General features: G+C 51.6%; 1 protein-coding gene across 1 annotated transcript in view; it reads right to left on the reverse strand.

Moving 5' to 3' along the window:
* Window positions 1-17,959, reverse strand: part of LOC144941614 (uncharacterized) — a 31,753-nt gene that overhangs the window by 4,976 nt on the left and 8,818 nt on the right. The window contains exons 6-11 of the mRNA XM_078867935.1: window positions 15,169-15,268; window positions 10,037-10,118; window positions 7,939-8,178; window positions 7,438-7,516; window positions 4,598-4,698; window positions 3,702-4,343 (exon numbers count right to left, since the gene is read on the reverse strand). Coding sequence (XP_078724061.1) covers window positions 3,702-4,343; window positions 4,598-4,698; window positions 7,438-7,516; window positions 7,939-8,178; window positions 10,037-10,118; window positions 15,169-15,268 — 1,244 coding nt within the window. The remainder of the gene's footprint in view (window positions 1-3,701; window positions 4,344-4,597; window positions 4,699-7,437; window positions 7,517-7,938; window positions 8,179-10,036; window positions 10,119-15,168; window positions 15,269-17,959) is intronic.

Raw genomic sequence — 17,959 nt, forward strand, 5'->3', positions numbered from 1 at the left:
AAAATTTAACTAGAAAACTATAGACAGACATACAAGCAGACAGACATCACAACGGCACACAGAGAGAGGACACAAATCGGCACAAAGAGAGGGGTCGTTTCTGTGACGGTCCCTTAAATATAGAGAGGGGGGGCGGGGACGGAGAGAGGGAGGGGGCAGAGAGAATTAGCATATCAATGAGTGTACGGCAACGTACTGCTGTTGCAAGTAAGATGACAATGTGGAACGGGCACGCAAAATTGAAAACGGGCACGCAAAATTGAAAATTAGGAGACAGGCACACGAAAATTAAATAACCTAGCAAAATATCGAAATGTGATGTAATACAACACAGAGAGTCGGTTAACACACAATTAACGCATAGCCTGGTTGATTACGTGTTTCAAAATTTGCTAAGTTAGAATTTTAAGTGTGAAAATTCCAAAGAGAGGACACAGGTAGAGAGAACAAATAGCCAGAAAGAAAAAGGATAAGCTTAAAACTTCCCCGTAGAAGTGGTTCAATCTTAATTTAGGAGCTTTCGTGACTGCAGGAATTATTCTTTGGTTCTTTTCGGTTAAGTCACGTCTAAAAATAAAATAATAAATTAAAATAACATATTACGACGTTTCGATTGCAACACAAGCAATCATCATCAGGTATAAAAGAAATAGCAACAAAAATCTAACTAGAAAACTATAGACAGACATACAAGCAGACAGACATCACAACGGCACACAGAGAGAGGACACAAATCGGCACAAAGAGAGGGGTCGTTTCTGTGACGGTCCCTTAAATATAGAGAGGGGGGGGGGCGGGGACGGAGAGAGGGAGGGGGCAGAGAGAATTAGCATATCAATGAGTGTACGGCAACGTACTGCTGTTGCAAGTAAGATGACAATGTGGAACGGGCACGCAAAATTGAAAACGGGCACGCAAAATAGAAAATTAGGAGACAGGCACACGAAAATTAAATAACCTAGCAAAATATCGAAATGTGATGTAATACAACACAGAGAGTCGGTTAACACACAATTAACGCATAGCCTGGTTGATTACGTGTTTCAAAATTTGCTAAGTTAGAATTTTAAGTGTGAAAATTACAAAGAGAGGACACAGGTAGAGAGAACAAATAGCCAGAAAGAAAAAGGATAAGCTTAAAACTTCCCCGTAGAAGTGGTTCAATCTTAATTTTGGAGCTTTCGTGACTGCAGGAATTATTCTTTGGTTCTTTTCGGCTCCTCCGTGGCCGGCTCCAGCCTCTAAGCCAATCGGGTGACAGGGAGTATCTGGGCTAGAGTTCAAGGGCAGAGCCGGAGGGTGCTAGTGGGGTACCATCTAGAAGATTCGTAAGGGGGCGTGGCTAGTAGTGGGGCTTGGTGACGCAGGAGGGGGTGATAAGGGGAAGCTGGAAGGGACTCTGGGTCAGTGTGGGAAGTCTGGAAGTGGGACCACGTCTCGCGCCTCCGGGACGCCATCGGCCACGTGGCGGTCCGGAGACGGTCTCCCTGCGCGCCGTCTGCCAGCGGTGCGTGGGAGCGGGAGAGTGAGCGAGTGCGGAGGATACCAACTCACGCCGCGCAACGCGTAGCGATGGAGATAGTGTGGAATAACGCGGAGCTGTCTAGCGGCGATAAATAAATAAATAAGCAAATAAATAAATAAATACGACAGTCTATTGTCGTCGAAGTTTTTATTACACCTATCTACGTGACTTTACCGAAAGTGTTCTGCCTCACGGCAGGTGTCTTGCCTCACGGCAGATGTGGGGCTTATGTACACAGGAATTTCCTGTTTTTGATGCTAAGTTTGGTCACGTGACCAGGAAGTTGCGATTTAAGATTCCCGCTCAACCACGCGGGCGTCGGCCATTACACACATAATTCAAGATGGCGGCACACATCGCGTCCCAGTGAAGCCAGCCGCAATTGTCCATTGTGGGACTTTAAGAAGCATTGTCTGTAAGTTCGTTTATGTTCTTATAATATTGGCAATGCTGTTATGTTAGAATGACCGGTATAGTGATGTAAATGCCTTTATAATGCTGTTAAAATGTTACGATAACTACAAGGCCTAGTTAACGAAGCCTGCAACTTTCCTTATTGTGAATGTTACTTGTAATTTCATAAGTCGAGTCAAACTTGTACCCAAGAAACTTTATTGCGATCTGGAGAGCAAGGATGACAAAATGTCTCATTCATAGTGCAGGGGCTGCTCGATGTGGAGTGACGTCACGAGCGTTCAGACATTCCTGGGTGATTATAGTAGGTAGAATAGGTTTTTGAGTTAGATCGCGTAGATGTTGTTAAGCCCGCAACCACCCAACAGACTAGTATGGGTTGTCACGTAAACAGAACATGCCAATTCGTTACTAGTACAGCACACCGGTGTGTTGGAGAGCCAAGCCGCAACATTTACAATCAAAGTACGACGTTTCGCCAGTAATTAGAAATAGCTTCATCAGGCGATAGCCCGATTTGTGGAGAAGTCCACCTGTTTCGGTCCTGAACGGCATAGACGTGGTGACCACTTGGCTATCCATCACACCGGTGTGCTGTACTAGTGACGAAATCGCAGGTTGTATTTAGACAACCCTTAAAAGTTGGCCGTATCGGGTTTAACGACAGGTCTATATTTACGAGATCCAAACGAAAACCTCTTATAGTCAGCTTCCGTACCGCAGCGTGAAAAACCTCGACGCGACCGCTACTCAGCACGATGGCACGCACTCCCTGCGCGAGGCAGACTCATTACATCTCGCAGAGGATCGCGCCTTTAAAGCATTTTTTTACGTGGCAAGTGCGAGTTTTTGCGTTGAGTCAATACCAATTTGTTTAACATTTCAACGAAGCTGGTTAGTAAGTAGAGGATCGCCTGTAGAGTGGGCCTCTATACATTGCTAGGAGTCATGAATAGCTCCAGGTGTCTATACGGGGGGTAAGTTTGCGACGAATTTCAGTCGGCTCTTGCTGGGGTTCATTAGTCACGTTGCGCAATGGACGTCCCCCACACGTGGAGGCTCTGCACCGACTGATGCAGCCAGCAGTGCTCGCGCTCAGGCCGTTACACGCGCAGTGTCTGGTCAAGAGCCACAGCGGTATCGCCAATTGCCTCCCCCCACAAGTCAAACGGGAAGATTCCACCCATGCTCCTAGAGCACGTGCGTCAATCGTCCACCTTCGCATGAGCAACGTCCATGAACCCCATGGTGTGAAGGCCACCAAGCTCCTCGAACCCAAGGATACTGTGGCATCATGAGACAAAGGACCTCATTGAAAAAGCCTCCAATCCCTCAGTGGATAAAACAGCTCATGGCTTGGCAACCGCTTTGCGGTTCACAAAATAACCTTTCACGTTGGAGGGCGGTGCAACTCACGCAAGTTAAACCACGAATCGGGACGCAGCATCAAGTCAAGATCATCTTTATTGAGCAATTGGGACAAAGGAGCGGGATTAGGGATGCCCAGAGCGTCAGAATTAACGACCGGCTAAAGCGGCTCCAAAAAGGGATATTTGGCCCCACGTGCGACCCGGAGGAGGAGCCTCCAACAGCCTCCGGCGTCAGAAAAGCTGCAATGGCGTTACTTGGGCTCCTCCGTGGCCGGCTCCAGCGTCTTGGGCTCCTCCGTGGCCGGCTCCAGCGTCTTGGGCTCCTCCGTGGCCGGCTCCAGCGTCTTGGGCTCCTCCGTGGCCGGCTCCAGCGTCTTGGGCTCCTCCGTGGCCGGCTCCAGCGTCTTGGGCTCCTCCGTGGCCGGCTCCAGCGTCTTGGGCTCCTCCGTGGCCGGCTCCAGCGTCTTGGGCTCCTCCGTGGCCGGCTCCAGCGTCTTGGGCTCCTCCGTGGCCGGCTCCAGCGTCTTGGGCTCCTCCGTGGCCGGCTCCAGCGTCTTGGGCTCCTCCGTGGCCGGCTCCAGCGTCTTGGGCTCCTCCGTGGCCGGCTCCAGCGTCTTGGGCTCCTCCGTGGCCGGCTCCAGCGTCTTGGGCTCCTCCGTGGCCGGCTCCAGCGTCTTGGGCTCCTCCGTGGCCGGCTCCAGCGTCTTGGGCTCCTCCGTGGCCGGCTCCAGCGTCTTGGGCTCCTCCGTGGCCGGCTCCAGCGTCTTGGGCTCCTCCGTGGCCGGCTCCAGCGTCTTGGGCTCCTCCGTGGCCGGCTCCAGCGTCTTGGGCTCCTCCGTGGCCGGCTCCAGCGTCTTGGGCTCCTCCGTGGCCGGCTCCAGCGTCTTGGGCTCCTCCGTGGCCGGCTCCAGCGTCTTGGGCTCCTCCGTGGCCGGCTCCAGCGTCTTGGGCTCCTCCGTGGCCGGCGCCGCGGATGTCGCAGTTTCGTCTCCAGTTAGCAAGTGGGCAGCTTCATTTTGAACGTGGTGCCGGACCTGGCATAGGGTCAGGGGACAGTACGCGGGTCATCATGAGTCAAGACGCAGCTTCCCACAACACTGCCATTCCCTACCAATTTAGCTGCACTCACCCGTGGCATGTCAGATGCACATTTCGGCCAGTCCTGGCAGAGAGATTCGCTTACACTCATAATAAGATTGTAGTTTTTAACAGACCAAGGCGACCGGCAGATGCACCACAGAATTCCACCGAGCTTTCCGAATCGTTTGTCACACGATGCGTTACTCACAGCCAGGTTCAGTTTCGAGATCTCCCCGGACTGGGCCACCTGCCGCCACGCTCCTGGGTCACCACGAATCGTCGCGGCGTCCACGCAGCCCCTCGTGGTCCCTGGGATCGGGGTGGGAATTGGCGATGGTAAATCAAAGCCCATGGATTCGCGAACTAGTACGACCGCATTCGTTGTTGGTAGGAGAAATGGCACAAAAATGCACGCAAGTAGCCACTGTAGAACAATGGTAATGGAGTCGGCATCGGGGACGGTTGGTGGTGAACAGTAAAAGGGGAGGAAGTAAAATAACCAAAATGGGTCTCTAAAACCATCGTAGCTTCGAGCCCCCTTCGATCCAAATCGATCCCTGGGTGCCTGGCAGCAGCGCGAGTACTCACAGCCTCCCAGCGCCATCAGCACCGCGCCCACCAGCATGAGACTCGCCGATGACTGCATCTTTTCGTAGTGTTGCTAGCGATGAGGCTGGAAAAAGCGAATCTGTGTCCCTCACACCTCCTCGCCACATCTCTGCTTTATACCCAGCGAGGTGCGGGCTTTTGGGGGGGTGATGATTGGAGCCACGTGCCCAATAAACTCGCGGCCAATGAGCGCGAGGAGTCAATGGCGCATTGGGGCGCGCGACCATCCCGGTGCGTGCGTCGTGGTGCTTAATGGCGCGACCAACGAGTCGAGCGCCTCAATGAGTGGCGCGGCAGGCACTTGCTCAGGTGGGGCTCATTCACTCGGCAACGCTGATGGATCAGAAACCATCCCCACCTACACCACCCCCCTACCCATGCCCACCTCCACCAACCACCCATCTCCACCTCCGCCCCACCTCCCCCACCCCCTCCAGAGAGGAAGCGGCGAAGTGACTTCTCGATGGGAATCTCGCATTGGTGGGTGGGGGGGACGGCGTGTGTTGGTGTCGTCATAATCATCATCAGATATTGATCAATCCACTGCTGGTGGAACGTCTCCCAGCCTCGTCGCCTCTCACGATGCATGCAGCTCGCGCCTTACACGGGAGCTGATCTCATTGGACCCTCTGTTTGCTTCTATATCTCAACAGCGTTACGGAGATCGCGTGACGTGAGGGTTCTGCCTTTGTAGTGAGGGTTGTAAGTTGACGCTGAGGAGGGGGGAGGAAGCGCCTCGGCCCCCCATGTGGAGTGACGTCAGCCGTTTATTATTATGAATGGCGGGGGGTGTCCATTTGGAGGACGTTACCTTATAATGATTATTAATGAGGGGGCTGTTCGATGTGGAGTGACGTGACCTGCTCATGATTATTAGTGAGGGGGGGGGGTGCTCCATGTGGAGTGACGTCACCTGCTCATGATTATTAATGAGGAGGGGGTCCATGAGGAGGACGTAACCTGTTAATGATTATTAATGAGGGGGCTGTTCGATGTGGAGTGACGTGATCTGCTCATGATTATTAGTCAGGGGGGGATGCTCCATGTGGAGTGACGTCACCTGCTCATGATTATTAATGAGGAGGGGGTCCATGAGGAGGACGTAACCTGTTAATGATTATTAATGAGAGGGGCTGGTCGATGTGGAGTGACGTCATGCGCGTTAAGGACAGACATTCCTTGGTGATTTTACTAGGTATAGTTTTTTTGGGTTAGATCGCATAAATATGTCGTTAATCCCGCCACCACCAGACACAGACAACCAGTAAGGGTTGTCACGTAAACAGAACATGCAAATTCGTCACGAGTACAGCACACCGGTGTGTTGGAGAGCCAAGCCACAACAAAGGATTGAATTTCGCAGTCACCCCTAAACACATCCCAGTTGATGACATCATTGCCCAGGTTTACATAGCCCTCAAAGGTTTGGGATACATCATTACAGACGTGGCAAGATCGGAAATCGCTACAATCCTAAAAAACTCTAAGTCACCTATGATAAACATCAGTATGGATGAGCGCTTTGAGCTTTCTTAATAAAAAAAAGAGATGATATCGTCATCCTCTCAGCCGACAAGGGCAATGCCACAGTCATCATGGACAAAACCACATAAAATAACAAAATTCAGGCCCTACTTAATGATGGTAGTTATACTAAAAGTAAAAGAGATCCCACGAACAGCCTCGCTACGAAAACCAACAACATCATCACCGATTCGACATTTTTAATCGAACCAACCAAGCGGGTTTCCTTAAAACCCTCTGATGCTCGACCACCCAGATTGTATGGCTTACCAAAGATCCATAAACAGGGTACACCCCTTCGTCCTATCATCTCCGCCATTGACTCACCCACCTACAAACTGGCCCGATTTATGTCTGAGACCTTACAACCATTTACTGGTAAGACCACTTCAGCTGTACTTATCGTTAATTAAGGACATCTCACTATCTCCAGGTGGTTTGCTCGCAGGTAAAGTCACGTAAAATAAAAATAATAAAATGCATAAATAATAAAATAATACATGCAAATAAAAAAATTACCACGACGTTTCGAACACTTTTATTGCGATCGAAACTTCGTTTTTATTCTATTTATTCTATGTGACTTTACCAAAAGAACCAAAGTTCCTGTGCCTGACACCATTGCAGTCATTGAAGATTTGGTCAAACAAGTGTAATACGAGCGTAAATGGGGTTGTTGCTGGACTCTGGCCCAATCACACGGCCCGGGGTATTGGGGGGCGGAGCCTGGTCTGCAGGGCAGTATGGGAAGGCCGGATCTGACGATCCGGAAGGGGAGGAGTCAGGGTCAGGTGGGAAAGAAGATATAAGTGGAAGCCCGGAAGAGATCGTGGTCAGTTGTTGGAGTGAAGAAGCGGGACCACGTTGGGTGGCCGCCGCGCCATCAGCCACTTGGCTGAAGGGGCTTCGGCACACCGTCGGCCAGCGGTGTGCGGAGCGGGGAGGAGTGGAGCGACTGACGGGAGAGCGTGTGCGGGGCGCACGCGAGGAGGAGCTGACGGAAGAGCGTGCACGGCACGCGAGAGGAGCGTGCGCGGCACGCGAGAGGAGACGCTGGTCGGAGCTAACGGAGGAGCATGCGTGGCACGCGAGAGGAGCGTGCGCGGCACGTGATAGGACGCTGGTCCCTTGTCAGGACCAGCGGGGTGTGAGGAAGAGTGGAGGAGCTGAGGAGGAAGCGTGTGCGGGGCGCGCGCGAGACGACGCTGGTCCGTGGAGGAGACTAGCGGGGAACGGAGAAAGAACTTGAATTAAAGACCAACGGAGACCAGCAGTGCCTGACGGAGTCTTTTATTACACTGGAGTCAGAAGTGGACTTTTTCAAGGCAAAATAACTTCGAGGAAGATGGCCGAGAACTTGAAAAAGCGTAACCCACTTGTTACATCTTCTGACGACGAAGAGACAGCCACCGGCACACGTCCTCCAGCGACCACGTGGCAGGACGCCGCCATCTTGAACATCGCGGTGGAGAGGCGGCCGTGCGCTGGCATTTCGGAGGCGCCACGTAGTGTGCATCCTGCTGCTAAGCAGCTGTTTTGCGGGAAGGAGCCGCAAGGAGAGGACGCCGACGCTGCTTCACCACCTTCAACGAGAGAGGCCGTAGCCACGGGGGAAGCCGCCGTTGCTGCTGCTGCCTGGGCGGGAGCACCCCCGTCCTGGCTCGTGTGCGAGACACCAGAGCAGTCAAGGGAGGACGCCGCGCTCACCGTCCGATTTCTTCGAGGCGTATCAAGTCACCACCCTGCCGTCCTCTGCTCGCTGCAGCCCCGGGCGAGTCGTGACGATATGCACATGGCCCTAGCACACACCTCACCCATCTTGCGTGTGCCGGGGTGCGATTGGTTGTTATGGCTTGAGATCGCGGAGCGCAGTTCGGGCTGTGTGTGTGTGTTGAGGATGGACGCGCTGTCTGCTTGTGGTTGCTCTGTGTCAAATAGTGTTTATGCGTTGCGGCATGGGGATGTTATCTCGATGGCGAAGTTAATTTTTTATTCGGTTGCGTCGAGTCGCCATTTACATCCCGTGGGTTGCCGTGTGCGACGTGTTTATTTTTATGATTTTTTTTTGCTGCAAGGTACGACAGGGTTAACGATGTGTTGTCTGCCTGCAGTTCTGCTTGCGATTGTGAATAATGTGGGACCTGTGTGGAACTTTGCTGCTTGTAATCGCGATATCCTGACTGCACGTACTGTATAGACTGTCTTTCTGTACGGATACGGAGTGCGGTGCATTGTTCTGACCATTGGGTTCGGGATTGTTTTTAGTTGTGCGTACCTGTTCGGAAATTTGTCAATTCGTTGGGGGACCCTACATTTTGGTTGTATGGGTGTTCGTGCACGCGAGATTGCATGTGTGTTCATAGGAAATTGCGAGTGTTGAGGGATGAGGGCGTTGTTGGTGGCTCTGCCGTCAAGGGTGATGGGGCCGTAAATTTCCGCCAAGTGGCGTCGCTCTTTCCGTTGATTGCGTGCGACCAGGGGTTGCATTGCGAGTTGGTGTGTATGAGCAATGTGTCTTGGTCAACTATGGGTTAAAAATTTCCCCGATACAACTGCTGTGAGCAGCGGCGATGCGTTGTATCGTTGGGGGTTGTTTAAACGTGACAGGGGATGTGTGTTGTGACCCCCAGCAAGGGGCAGCTGGGGTGCACGCACGAGAAAAACTGCCGAATTGGTCGCACGTTGGGCCGCCATTTTGGCTAGCGTGGGAAATCGCGGGGATGCGCTCGGCGCATGGGGCCGCTATTTTGAGCACGCGAGGGCGTGCGTACCGCCGCCATTTTGAACGCAGGAAACCTCGGTGGGGGCGCTTCGCGTGTGCCGCTGCCATTATAAGGATACACGTCGAGCCGTGGGGATGCGGTTATGGATCTCATCCCTTGACTCTTGTGTGCGTGCATTGCGTGTTGTGCGCAATGCTGGCGTGTTGGCGCCCATCGGGGTAACCAGGCGGATGGACCAGCAACACGGACACGCTCTAAGACACCACATTCCTGATTTATGCGAGTCTGCCGTTCTTGCATGTAGGTTACCGTTGTTGTGCATTGCCTTCCATTCCTTAATTCTTTCTTGCTTGTTGCACCGAGGACGGGCCGGTGTTCCGTACCGGATCCTAATCCCTTCCCTTTCGTTAATTGTGTTGTCATTGTACTCTCCGTTGTGTCTGGTGATTCCGGATTGTGATGCTGTCGCTCGCATTATTTTATCCTATTGCAGCCGGGACGGCTGGCTTTTTCATCAGGGGGGGGGTCATGTATTGCGAGCGTAAATGGGGTTGTTGCTCGGCTCTGGCCCAATCACACGGCCCGGGGTATTGGGGGGTGGAGCCTGGTCTGCAGGGCAGTATGGGAAGGCCGGATCTGACGATCCGGAAGGGGAGGAGTCAGGGTCACGTGGGAAAGAAGATATAAGTGGGAGCCCGGAAGAGATCGGGGTCAGTTGTTGGAGTGAAGAAGCGGGACCACGTTGGGTGGCCGCCGCGCCATCAGCCACGTGGCTGATGGGGCTTCGGCACACTGTCGGCCAGCGGTGTGCAGAGCGGGGAGGAGTGGAGCGACTGACAGGAGAGCGCGTGCGGGGGCGCGTGCGAGGAGGAGCTGACGGAAGAGCGTGCGCGGCATGCGAGAGGAGCGTGCGCGGCACGCGAGAGGAGACACTGATCGGAACTAACGGAGGAGCGTGCGCGGCACGCGAGAGGAGACGCTGGTCCCTTGTCAGGACCAGCGGGGTGTGAGGAAGAGTGGAGGAGCTGAGGAGGAAGCGTGTGCAGGGCGCGCGCGAGACGACGCTGGTCCGCGGATGAGACCAGTGGGGTACGGAGAAAGAACTTGAGACCAGCAGTGCCTGACGGAGTCTTTTATTACACAAGGACTGAATGCTGATGTACCGATCATGATGGAACACTGCCTCACCAACACTTACTTCACCTGGAATGGAACTTTCTCCAAATAAGTTGAAGGTACCCCAATGGGTTCTCCCTGATCTCCAGTTGTAGCTAATATTTTCATGGAAAACTATGAGCCAGATGCCATCCAGGCATCCACACCAGACTCTCAAGATGAATGGATATTCAGACTACACAATCCGTAAAGCTATCACCCCAACCGTTGGGAAATAACCATCTGAGGACCCAATCAAAACCATCAACTTGCCATACATAGTAGGGGTCACTAAAAATATTTCCAAAATCATGAGCAAACACAAGATCCAGGTTCGATTTAACACAGTACATAAAATTCGTGATCTGATCCCATCTGTGAAGGGTGTGATCCCATGCAATATCCCAGCATCTACAAACTAAGTTGTGTCTGTGGCAGGAGTTACATTGGGGAAACTAAGCGACATGTCTCGGACTGTGTTCGTGAACATAAGGCAGATCTGAAACACGGTTATTGCTCCCTTGAAAACTTCAATGATGACAAGCAAAATCAACAAAGGCCCTGAGTATCGGCGTCCTTTAAATAGGACAGGGGTGCTAAGAATCTCCGAGCTTGTGTCAAAGAACCCTTTCAAAGTAGCAACTTGGAACGTTAGAAGTTTACTTCAAGCAGGGAAACTAGCCAATGTCATACAAGAAATGGATCGACTTAAAATCAACATAATCGGTCTAAGCGAAACTAAATGGCCTGGAACAAAAAAGTTTATATCGAGCGAACACCACATCTTCTGCTCCGGAGGAGAAGAAAACACCAAACAAACACACGGTGTCGCCTTTATAGTACACAAGAAATTAGCGAATAAAGTCAACAACTTTACCCCAGTATCAGAACGAATAGCACTACTACAATTAGCAGGCAACAAAGTCAACGTGAACATTCTACAGGTTTATGCTCCAACAGCAGATAAACAAGATCATGAAATCGAATCGTTCTATGAGCAACTAACCAACACGCTGAAGCCGCTGAAGAAGCAAGACATCACTATAATCCTCGGCGATTTCAATGCCAAGGTTGGCCACGGTCGAATGCAGAACATTGTCGGAGAACACGGACTAGGAACAAGGAATGAACGAGGCGACAGACTGGTTCAATTCTGCCAAGAAGAACGTTTCAGTATTGCTAACACGTGGTTCCAATTACCACCTCGACGACTGTACACGTGGACCTCGCCGCAAGACTCCGACAACAACATCGTCAGGAACCAAATCGATTATATCCTAATTAACATCAGGTTTAAGTCCAGTGTGATTACAGCAAAAACCTACCCTGGAGCCGATATATCGTCAGATCATAACCCAGTAACAGCTACAATAAGACTCAAATTGCGATCAATACAATGTACAAAGACGAGACGAGCAGACCTGGAGAAACTGAAGAACAGCGCCGATAAAAGACAAGTACAGCAACATCTCAACGATAGCATCCGCTCAATAACAACAGAAACAGCAGATGTTCAGGAGTACTGGCGCTCGTTCAAACAATGCATCACAGAAACAACAGAAGTCATGCTGGGACATCAGCCACCGAAAAAGAAACAACGATGGATGACACATTGTATTCTCGATCTAATGAGCCAACGAAGAATGTACAAAAACAACAACTTGGAGAAGTACAAACAAATGCAACAGAAGATCAGAGAAGCAATCCGACAGGCAAAAGAAAAGTGGATGGAAGAACAATGCGCCGAGATTGAAGAACTAATTAAAAAACATGACAATTTTACTCTGCACAAGAAGCTCAAAGAAGCTGGTAACATCTACAGACCAGCCCCAACAGCTACCTTGTATGCGGACAACAACCAACCAATCCTAAATAAACAAGAAAAAATGGACACCTGGACAAACTATATACACAAGCTCTATGGCGCCATGAGAACACCTGCAGAAAAAGACCAACAGATGTCGAAAGACGCTCTACACATTTTAACATCAGAAGTAGAACATGCAATCAAAACAGCTAAGTCAGGCAAAGCGTGCGGGCCCGACACAATCCATGTAGAATTGCTCAAACTATTAGACAGTAACAACATACGACAACTGACTAATTGGTACAATCAAATATACAATGGCAATCAAATTCCATCCGACTGGCTACAATCCATCTTTGTGGCCATACCAAAGAAAGCAACAAGCCGGAAATGCGAGGACTACAGACTGATAAGCTTGATGAGCCACGTGCTGAAAGTCTTCCTGAAGGTGATCCAACAGCGCATACGCTCCACATGCGAAAATGCATTGAAGAACACACAGTTTGGCTTCTGCAAAGGACTAGGCACAAGAGAAGCAATCTTCTGTCTACAGATACTACTACAGCGATGCTACGAACATCAGAAAGAAGTGTACATCTGCTTCATAGATTACGAGAAAGCCTTTGACTCAGTAGACCACGACCGACTAGCAGCTCTATTAAAACAACTGGGACTAGATAAAAAAGACATCAACTTCATCATTGCTCTTTATTGGAAGCAAACAGCCCAACTCCGATATGACAACGAATTGACAGACCCAACACCAATACAAAAAGGTGTACGACAAGGCTGCCCACTTTCACCCAGTCTTTTCAACATCTACTCGGAGCAGATTTTTGATCGAACACTAGCAGATAAAAACATTGGTATTAAAGTCAATGGACAATACATCAACAACATCAGGTATGCCGACGACACTGCACTGCTGGCCGATTCGGAACAAGACCTACAACAAATCTTGGACGAGGTTGCCACAGAGAGTCAAATATGGGGCTTACGAATTAATAAAAAGAAAACAAAGGTTATGAAGGTCAGCCGAACTACAAGCGAAATAACAATCAAGCTTGGTAGCGAAAAATTGGAACAAGTACACCGATTTAAATACCTTGGTGTAATCATTGACGATCAGTTGAACCATGAAGTCGAAATCAAGAGCAGAATTGAACAAGCAAGGCAAGCATTTATTAAATGGAAAACACTCCTTGCAGACCGCAACTTGAGTACATCACTGAAACTGCGCACACTGAAATGCTACATCTGGTCAATTTTGCTGTACGGAGTTGAGACGTGGACACTGACAATAACAGCAACAAAAAGGCTCGAAGCTTTCGAGATGTGGCTGTATCGAAGAATGCTGAAAATCCCATGGACAGCCAAAACCACCAATACACAAGTTCTGCAAGATATGGGCACTGACAGGCAACTGCTGAAGACCATCATTAGCAGGAAGTGTTACTACCTAGGCCACATTGCCCGAAACGACCACAAATACCAGCTATTAAAGCTAATCCTGGAAGGAAAAATCGAAGGGAAAAAACGACCAGGACGGCCAAAAACGACATGGCTCAGTAACATCAAAACATGGCTACAATTAACAACAGCACAAACTCTACACGCCGTGCTAGACCGGGACCAATATCATCGTGAAGTCGCACACGCCGTTAGGCAGCACTAAAGAAGAAGAAGAAACACGGTTGGACCAATACCTCAGCTGTGGCTGATCATTGTTTTAATGCGGTGGGCTCACACAAAATTGATTTCACCTTGATAAAGGTACTTTGCAAGCCCACTGGCTATCAACAAAGATTTGTAAGCGAGGTTTTGTCGCTCAGCTCTGGGCCAATCAGACGGCCCGGCGTATTGGGAGTGGGGCCCAGTAATGTGGGCATATGGGAAGGTCCATCGACCACCTCCGGTCCAGAAGATCAGGGGCGGAGCGTAAGGGCGGAACCGGGGGGGGGGGGCGCTAAGTGAACGGCGTAATCTGGAAGGTTCGGAAAGGGCGTGGTGGAAGTTGGAGACAGGATGACGTGTGAGGGGAATATAAGGGGGATCCGTAAGAGGCTCGGGGCAGTTGGCGTAGTCACGGAGTGGGACCACATTGGGTCGTGGGAGGTCTTCTGCACCATCAGCCATGTGGCTGGAGACGACTCCAAGCAATCCGTCAGCCAACTGTATGCGGGAGCAGGGAGGAGGGCGATTGACGGGAAGGGCGCGCGGGGCGCGCAAGAGGAACAGCCGGTCCACTATCGGGACCAGCAGAGTGTGAGCGGCATAACAAGGAATAAAAGAGGGACGGAGACCAAGCTGTGTGTTGTCAGCATCATTTATTACACATATATATAGACACAGACACAATTTCAACCGAGAATATGGGTACAAACTGATCAATCATTGAAAGAACGTTACCAACCAGTTTAAGTCGTAATTGGCTTTGATGTTCCCATCCCACCAATTTTCGATGTTAGTTGTTCTTTACGCCCATTTCAAACTTGCGCGTTCACAGGATTCAGACCAACACAGCCACTTCGCGCGCCAACTACCCCTCGGTTGCGTGCTTTACGATTTCTATTAACATGCTAATCTCTCATAAACATGCTAATTGTCACATGGCAGCCCTTTGTTTGGTGTAAAACCAACCACCGTCAGGTTGGCTGCCTTAACATTAACATTGGTTGCTGACATTTGGGCTATGCCCATTTCAAACCGTTATACTGTCAATAGTTTGCCTTTCGAAGACGACCGCTTGTGTTGCATATGCTGACGGTCGCCGAACGGTGGGATAGACTTCGTCGATTCAGCCTCTAAGCCAATCGGGTGACAGGGAGTATCTGGGCTAGAGTTCAAGGGCAGAGCCGGAGGGTGCTAGTGGGGTACCATCTAGAAGATTCGTAAGGGGGCGTGGCTAGTAGTGGGGCTTGGTGACGCGGGAGGGGGTGATAAGGGGAATCCGGAAGGGACTCTGGGTCAGTGTGGGAAGTCTGGAAGCGGGACCACGTCTCGCGCCTCTGGGACGCCATCGGCCACGTGGCGGTCCGGAGACGGTCTCCCTGCGCGCCGTCTGCCAGCGGTGCGTGGGAGCGGGAGCGGGAGAGTGAGCGAGTGCGGAGGATACCAACTCACGCCGCGCAACGCGTAGCGATGGAGATAGTGTGGAATAACGCGGAGCTGTCTAGCGGCGATAAATAAATAAATAAATAAGACAGTCTATTGTCGAAGTTTTTATTACACCTATCTACGTGACTTTACCGAAAGTGTTCTGCCTCACGGCAGGTGTCTTGCCTCACGGCAGATGTGGGGCGTATGTACACAGGAATTTCCTGTTTTTGATGCTAAGTTTGGTCACGTGACCAGGAAGTTGCGATTTAAGATTCCCGCTCAACCACGCGGGCGTCGGCCATTACACACATAATTCAAGATGGCGGCACACATCGCGTCCCAGTAAAGCCAGCCGCAATTGTCCATTGTGGGACTTTAAGAAGCGTTGTCTGTAAGTTCGTTTATGTTCTTATAATATTGGCAATGCTGTTATGTTAGAATGACCGGTATAGTGATGTAAATGCCTTTATAATGCTGTTAAAATGTTACGATAACTACGAGGCCTAGTTAACGAAGCCTGCAACTTTCCTTATTGTGAATGTTACTTGTAATTTCATAAGTCGAGTCAAATTTGTACCCAAGAAACTTTATTGCGATTTGGAGAGCAAGGATGACAAAATGTCTCATTCATAGTGCAGGGGCTGCTCGATGTGGAGTGACGTCACGAGCGTTCAGACATTCCTGGGTGATTATAGTAGGTAGAATAGGTTTTTGGGTTAGATCGCGTAGATGTTGTTAAGCCCGCAACCACCCAACAGACTAGTATGGGTTGTCACGTAAGCAGAACATGCCAATTCGTTACTAGTGTAGTGGCGATACGCGCTGGGATAGCGATCAGGTGCCAGCGCGTCGGGATTGGATGTGTGTGTGGTGACGCGCGCTGACGGTGAGGGATCAGGGGTCAGCGCGGGATCGTGGGTTGTGTGGTGCTGATTGGCTGGGTGCCGGTGACGCGCTGGTGTGGGAGTGATCGGGTGGCAGCGCGGCGTGATTGGGTGATGAGTGGAAACACGCGCTGGGGGAAAGCGGATCGTAGAGATAGCGCGTCGTGATTGGTTCACTAAGGAGCGATGCTCACATCGAGGTCCGCATCCGCTCCGTCTCCCGGGAGGAGGGACTATATAAGGTGATGCGCACAGGCACACGGGGAGAGTGTAACCAGCGAAGACTGAAGACGGAGAGGAAGAGACAGGGCCCTGCGGTACCCAGTCCCGCTGTCCTGTGAGGACCCGGACTCTGTGTAACCCAGAGGCGGAGTGTAGGGTGAGCATGCAGTGTCAGCATGCGGAGTGTGTAGCCAGAGAGCTAGAGTCTACACGAGACGAGTGGAGTGTGTAGCCAGAGGCATAGGGTCTACACGAGACGAGTGATGTGTGTAGCCAGAGAGCTAGAGTCTACACGAGACGAGTGGAGTGTGTAGCCAGAGGCATAGGGTCTACACGAGACGAGTGATGTGTGTAGCCAGAGGCCTAGAGTCTACACGAGATAAGTGAAGAGTGTAGCCAGAGGCAGAGAGCCTACACGAGTTAAGTAACGAGTGTAGCCAGAGGCAGAGAGTCTACACGAGTTAAGTAAAGTGTGCCGTCGGAAGAATAGAGACCACACGTTGTATTGTGACAAGTCAAGATTTAATAAAAAGTGTGTTACCCGTCAAGAAGTTTCCTGCCGTCATTTCCGATACTTCAACTGGCGTCAGAAGTGAAACTGTCTTCCAAGCATGGATACAAGGAAGACCAATCGGACCCACGGGATTGACCGCGAGGACAACCTTGACGACCCGGGCCAGCTGCCGTCGGGGGGTGAGGACGAAGAATGGCCCACGCTGCAAGATCCGCCGACGGCGCCGGAGGAGCGACAGGGGACCGAGGCCGTGCTCCGTGAGGCGCACTCTCGTCTGGCGGAGCTGCTGCTCGCCGCCGCGTCCATCCTGGCGGAAATCAGCTCGTCAGCGGGAGCGGAGACGGCAGCGGACATTCTACAGGGTCGCCCCGCAGATTCCCGCCAAAATGACTTGGCGATTCCCGCCATTTCATCGGCGTCGACTTTTGGCGGGAACGGCGACCGCCACGTGGCGGCGGTTCTCCAAGCGCGCCCTCTTACGTCATCAACGCGCGCTGCGGACCGCCATCAGTCATCCGCCATTGGGGCCGCCATCTTACACACCGATGGAGCGGCGGGAAGGAACCACGACGCGGAGGACGACTTCATTTTTCAACAGCGCCTCCCCGCATTGTCAGCCTTCAAGGCGGAAGGCGGGGACTGGGGCCAATTTCAGCGCAGGTTTTTGGCGCATCAGGAGATGTCTGCCTGGTCCGATGCTACGGCGCTGCGGGCACTGCCTGCCATGTTGGACGACAACGCGCTCGCGGCCTTCATGTCTGCTCGGAGGTCGGACCGCTCCACGCTGAAGGCAGCGCTGGGTCTCATGGCCAAGGTCTACGGACCTCCCTCGGCGTGCCGCCATCATTTTTATGCGAGGCGGAAGGCGGACACGGAGACCGCGCTCGCCTATCGCACGGCGTTGCTGGCTCTCGCCGATGCTGCATTCCCTCGGATGGACGAGGAGGGCCAGGATGCGATGGTTTTGGAGCAGCTGCTTAAGTTGGCGCAGGACCTGGGGGTCCCCATCAACACGGCCGACGAGATTGACATT

The sequence above is a fragment of the Lampetra fluviatilis genome, chromosome 25, assembly GCF_964198595.1.
Source record: "Lampetra fluviatilis chromosome 25, kcLamFluv1.1, whole genome shotgun sequence".
In the NCBI taxonomy this organism is placed as follows: Eukaryota; Metazoa; Chordata; class Hyperoartia; order Petromyzontiformes; family Petromyzontidae; genus Lampetra; species Lampetra fluviatilis.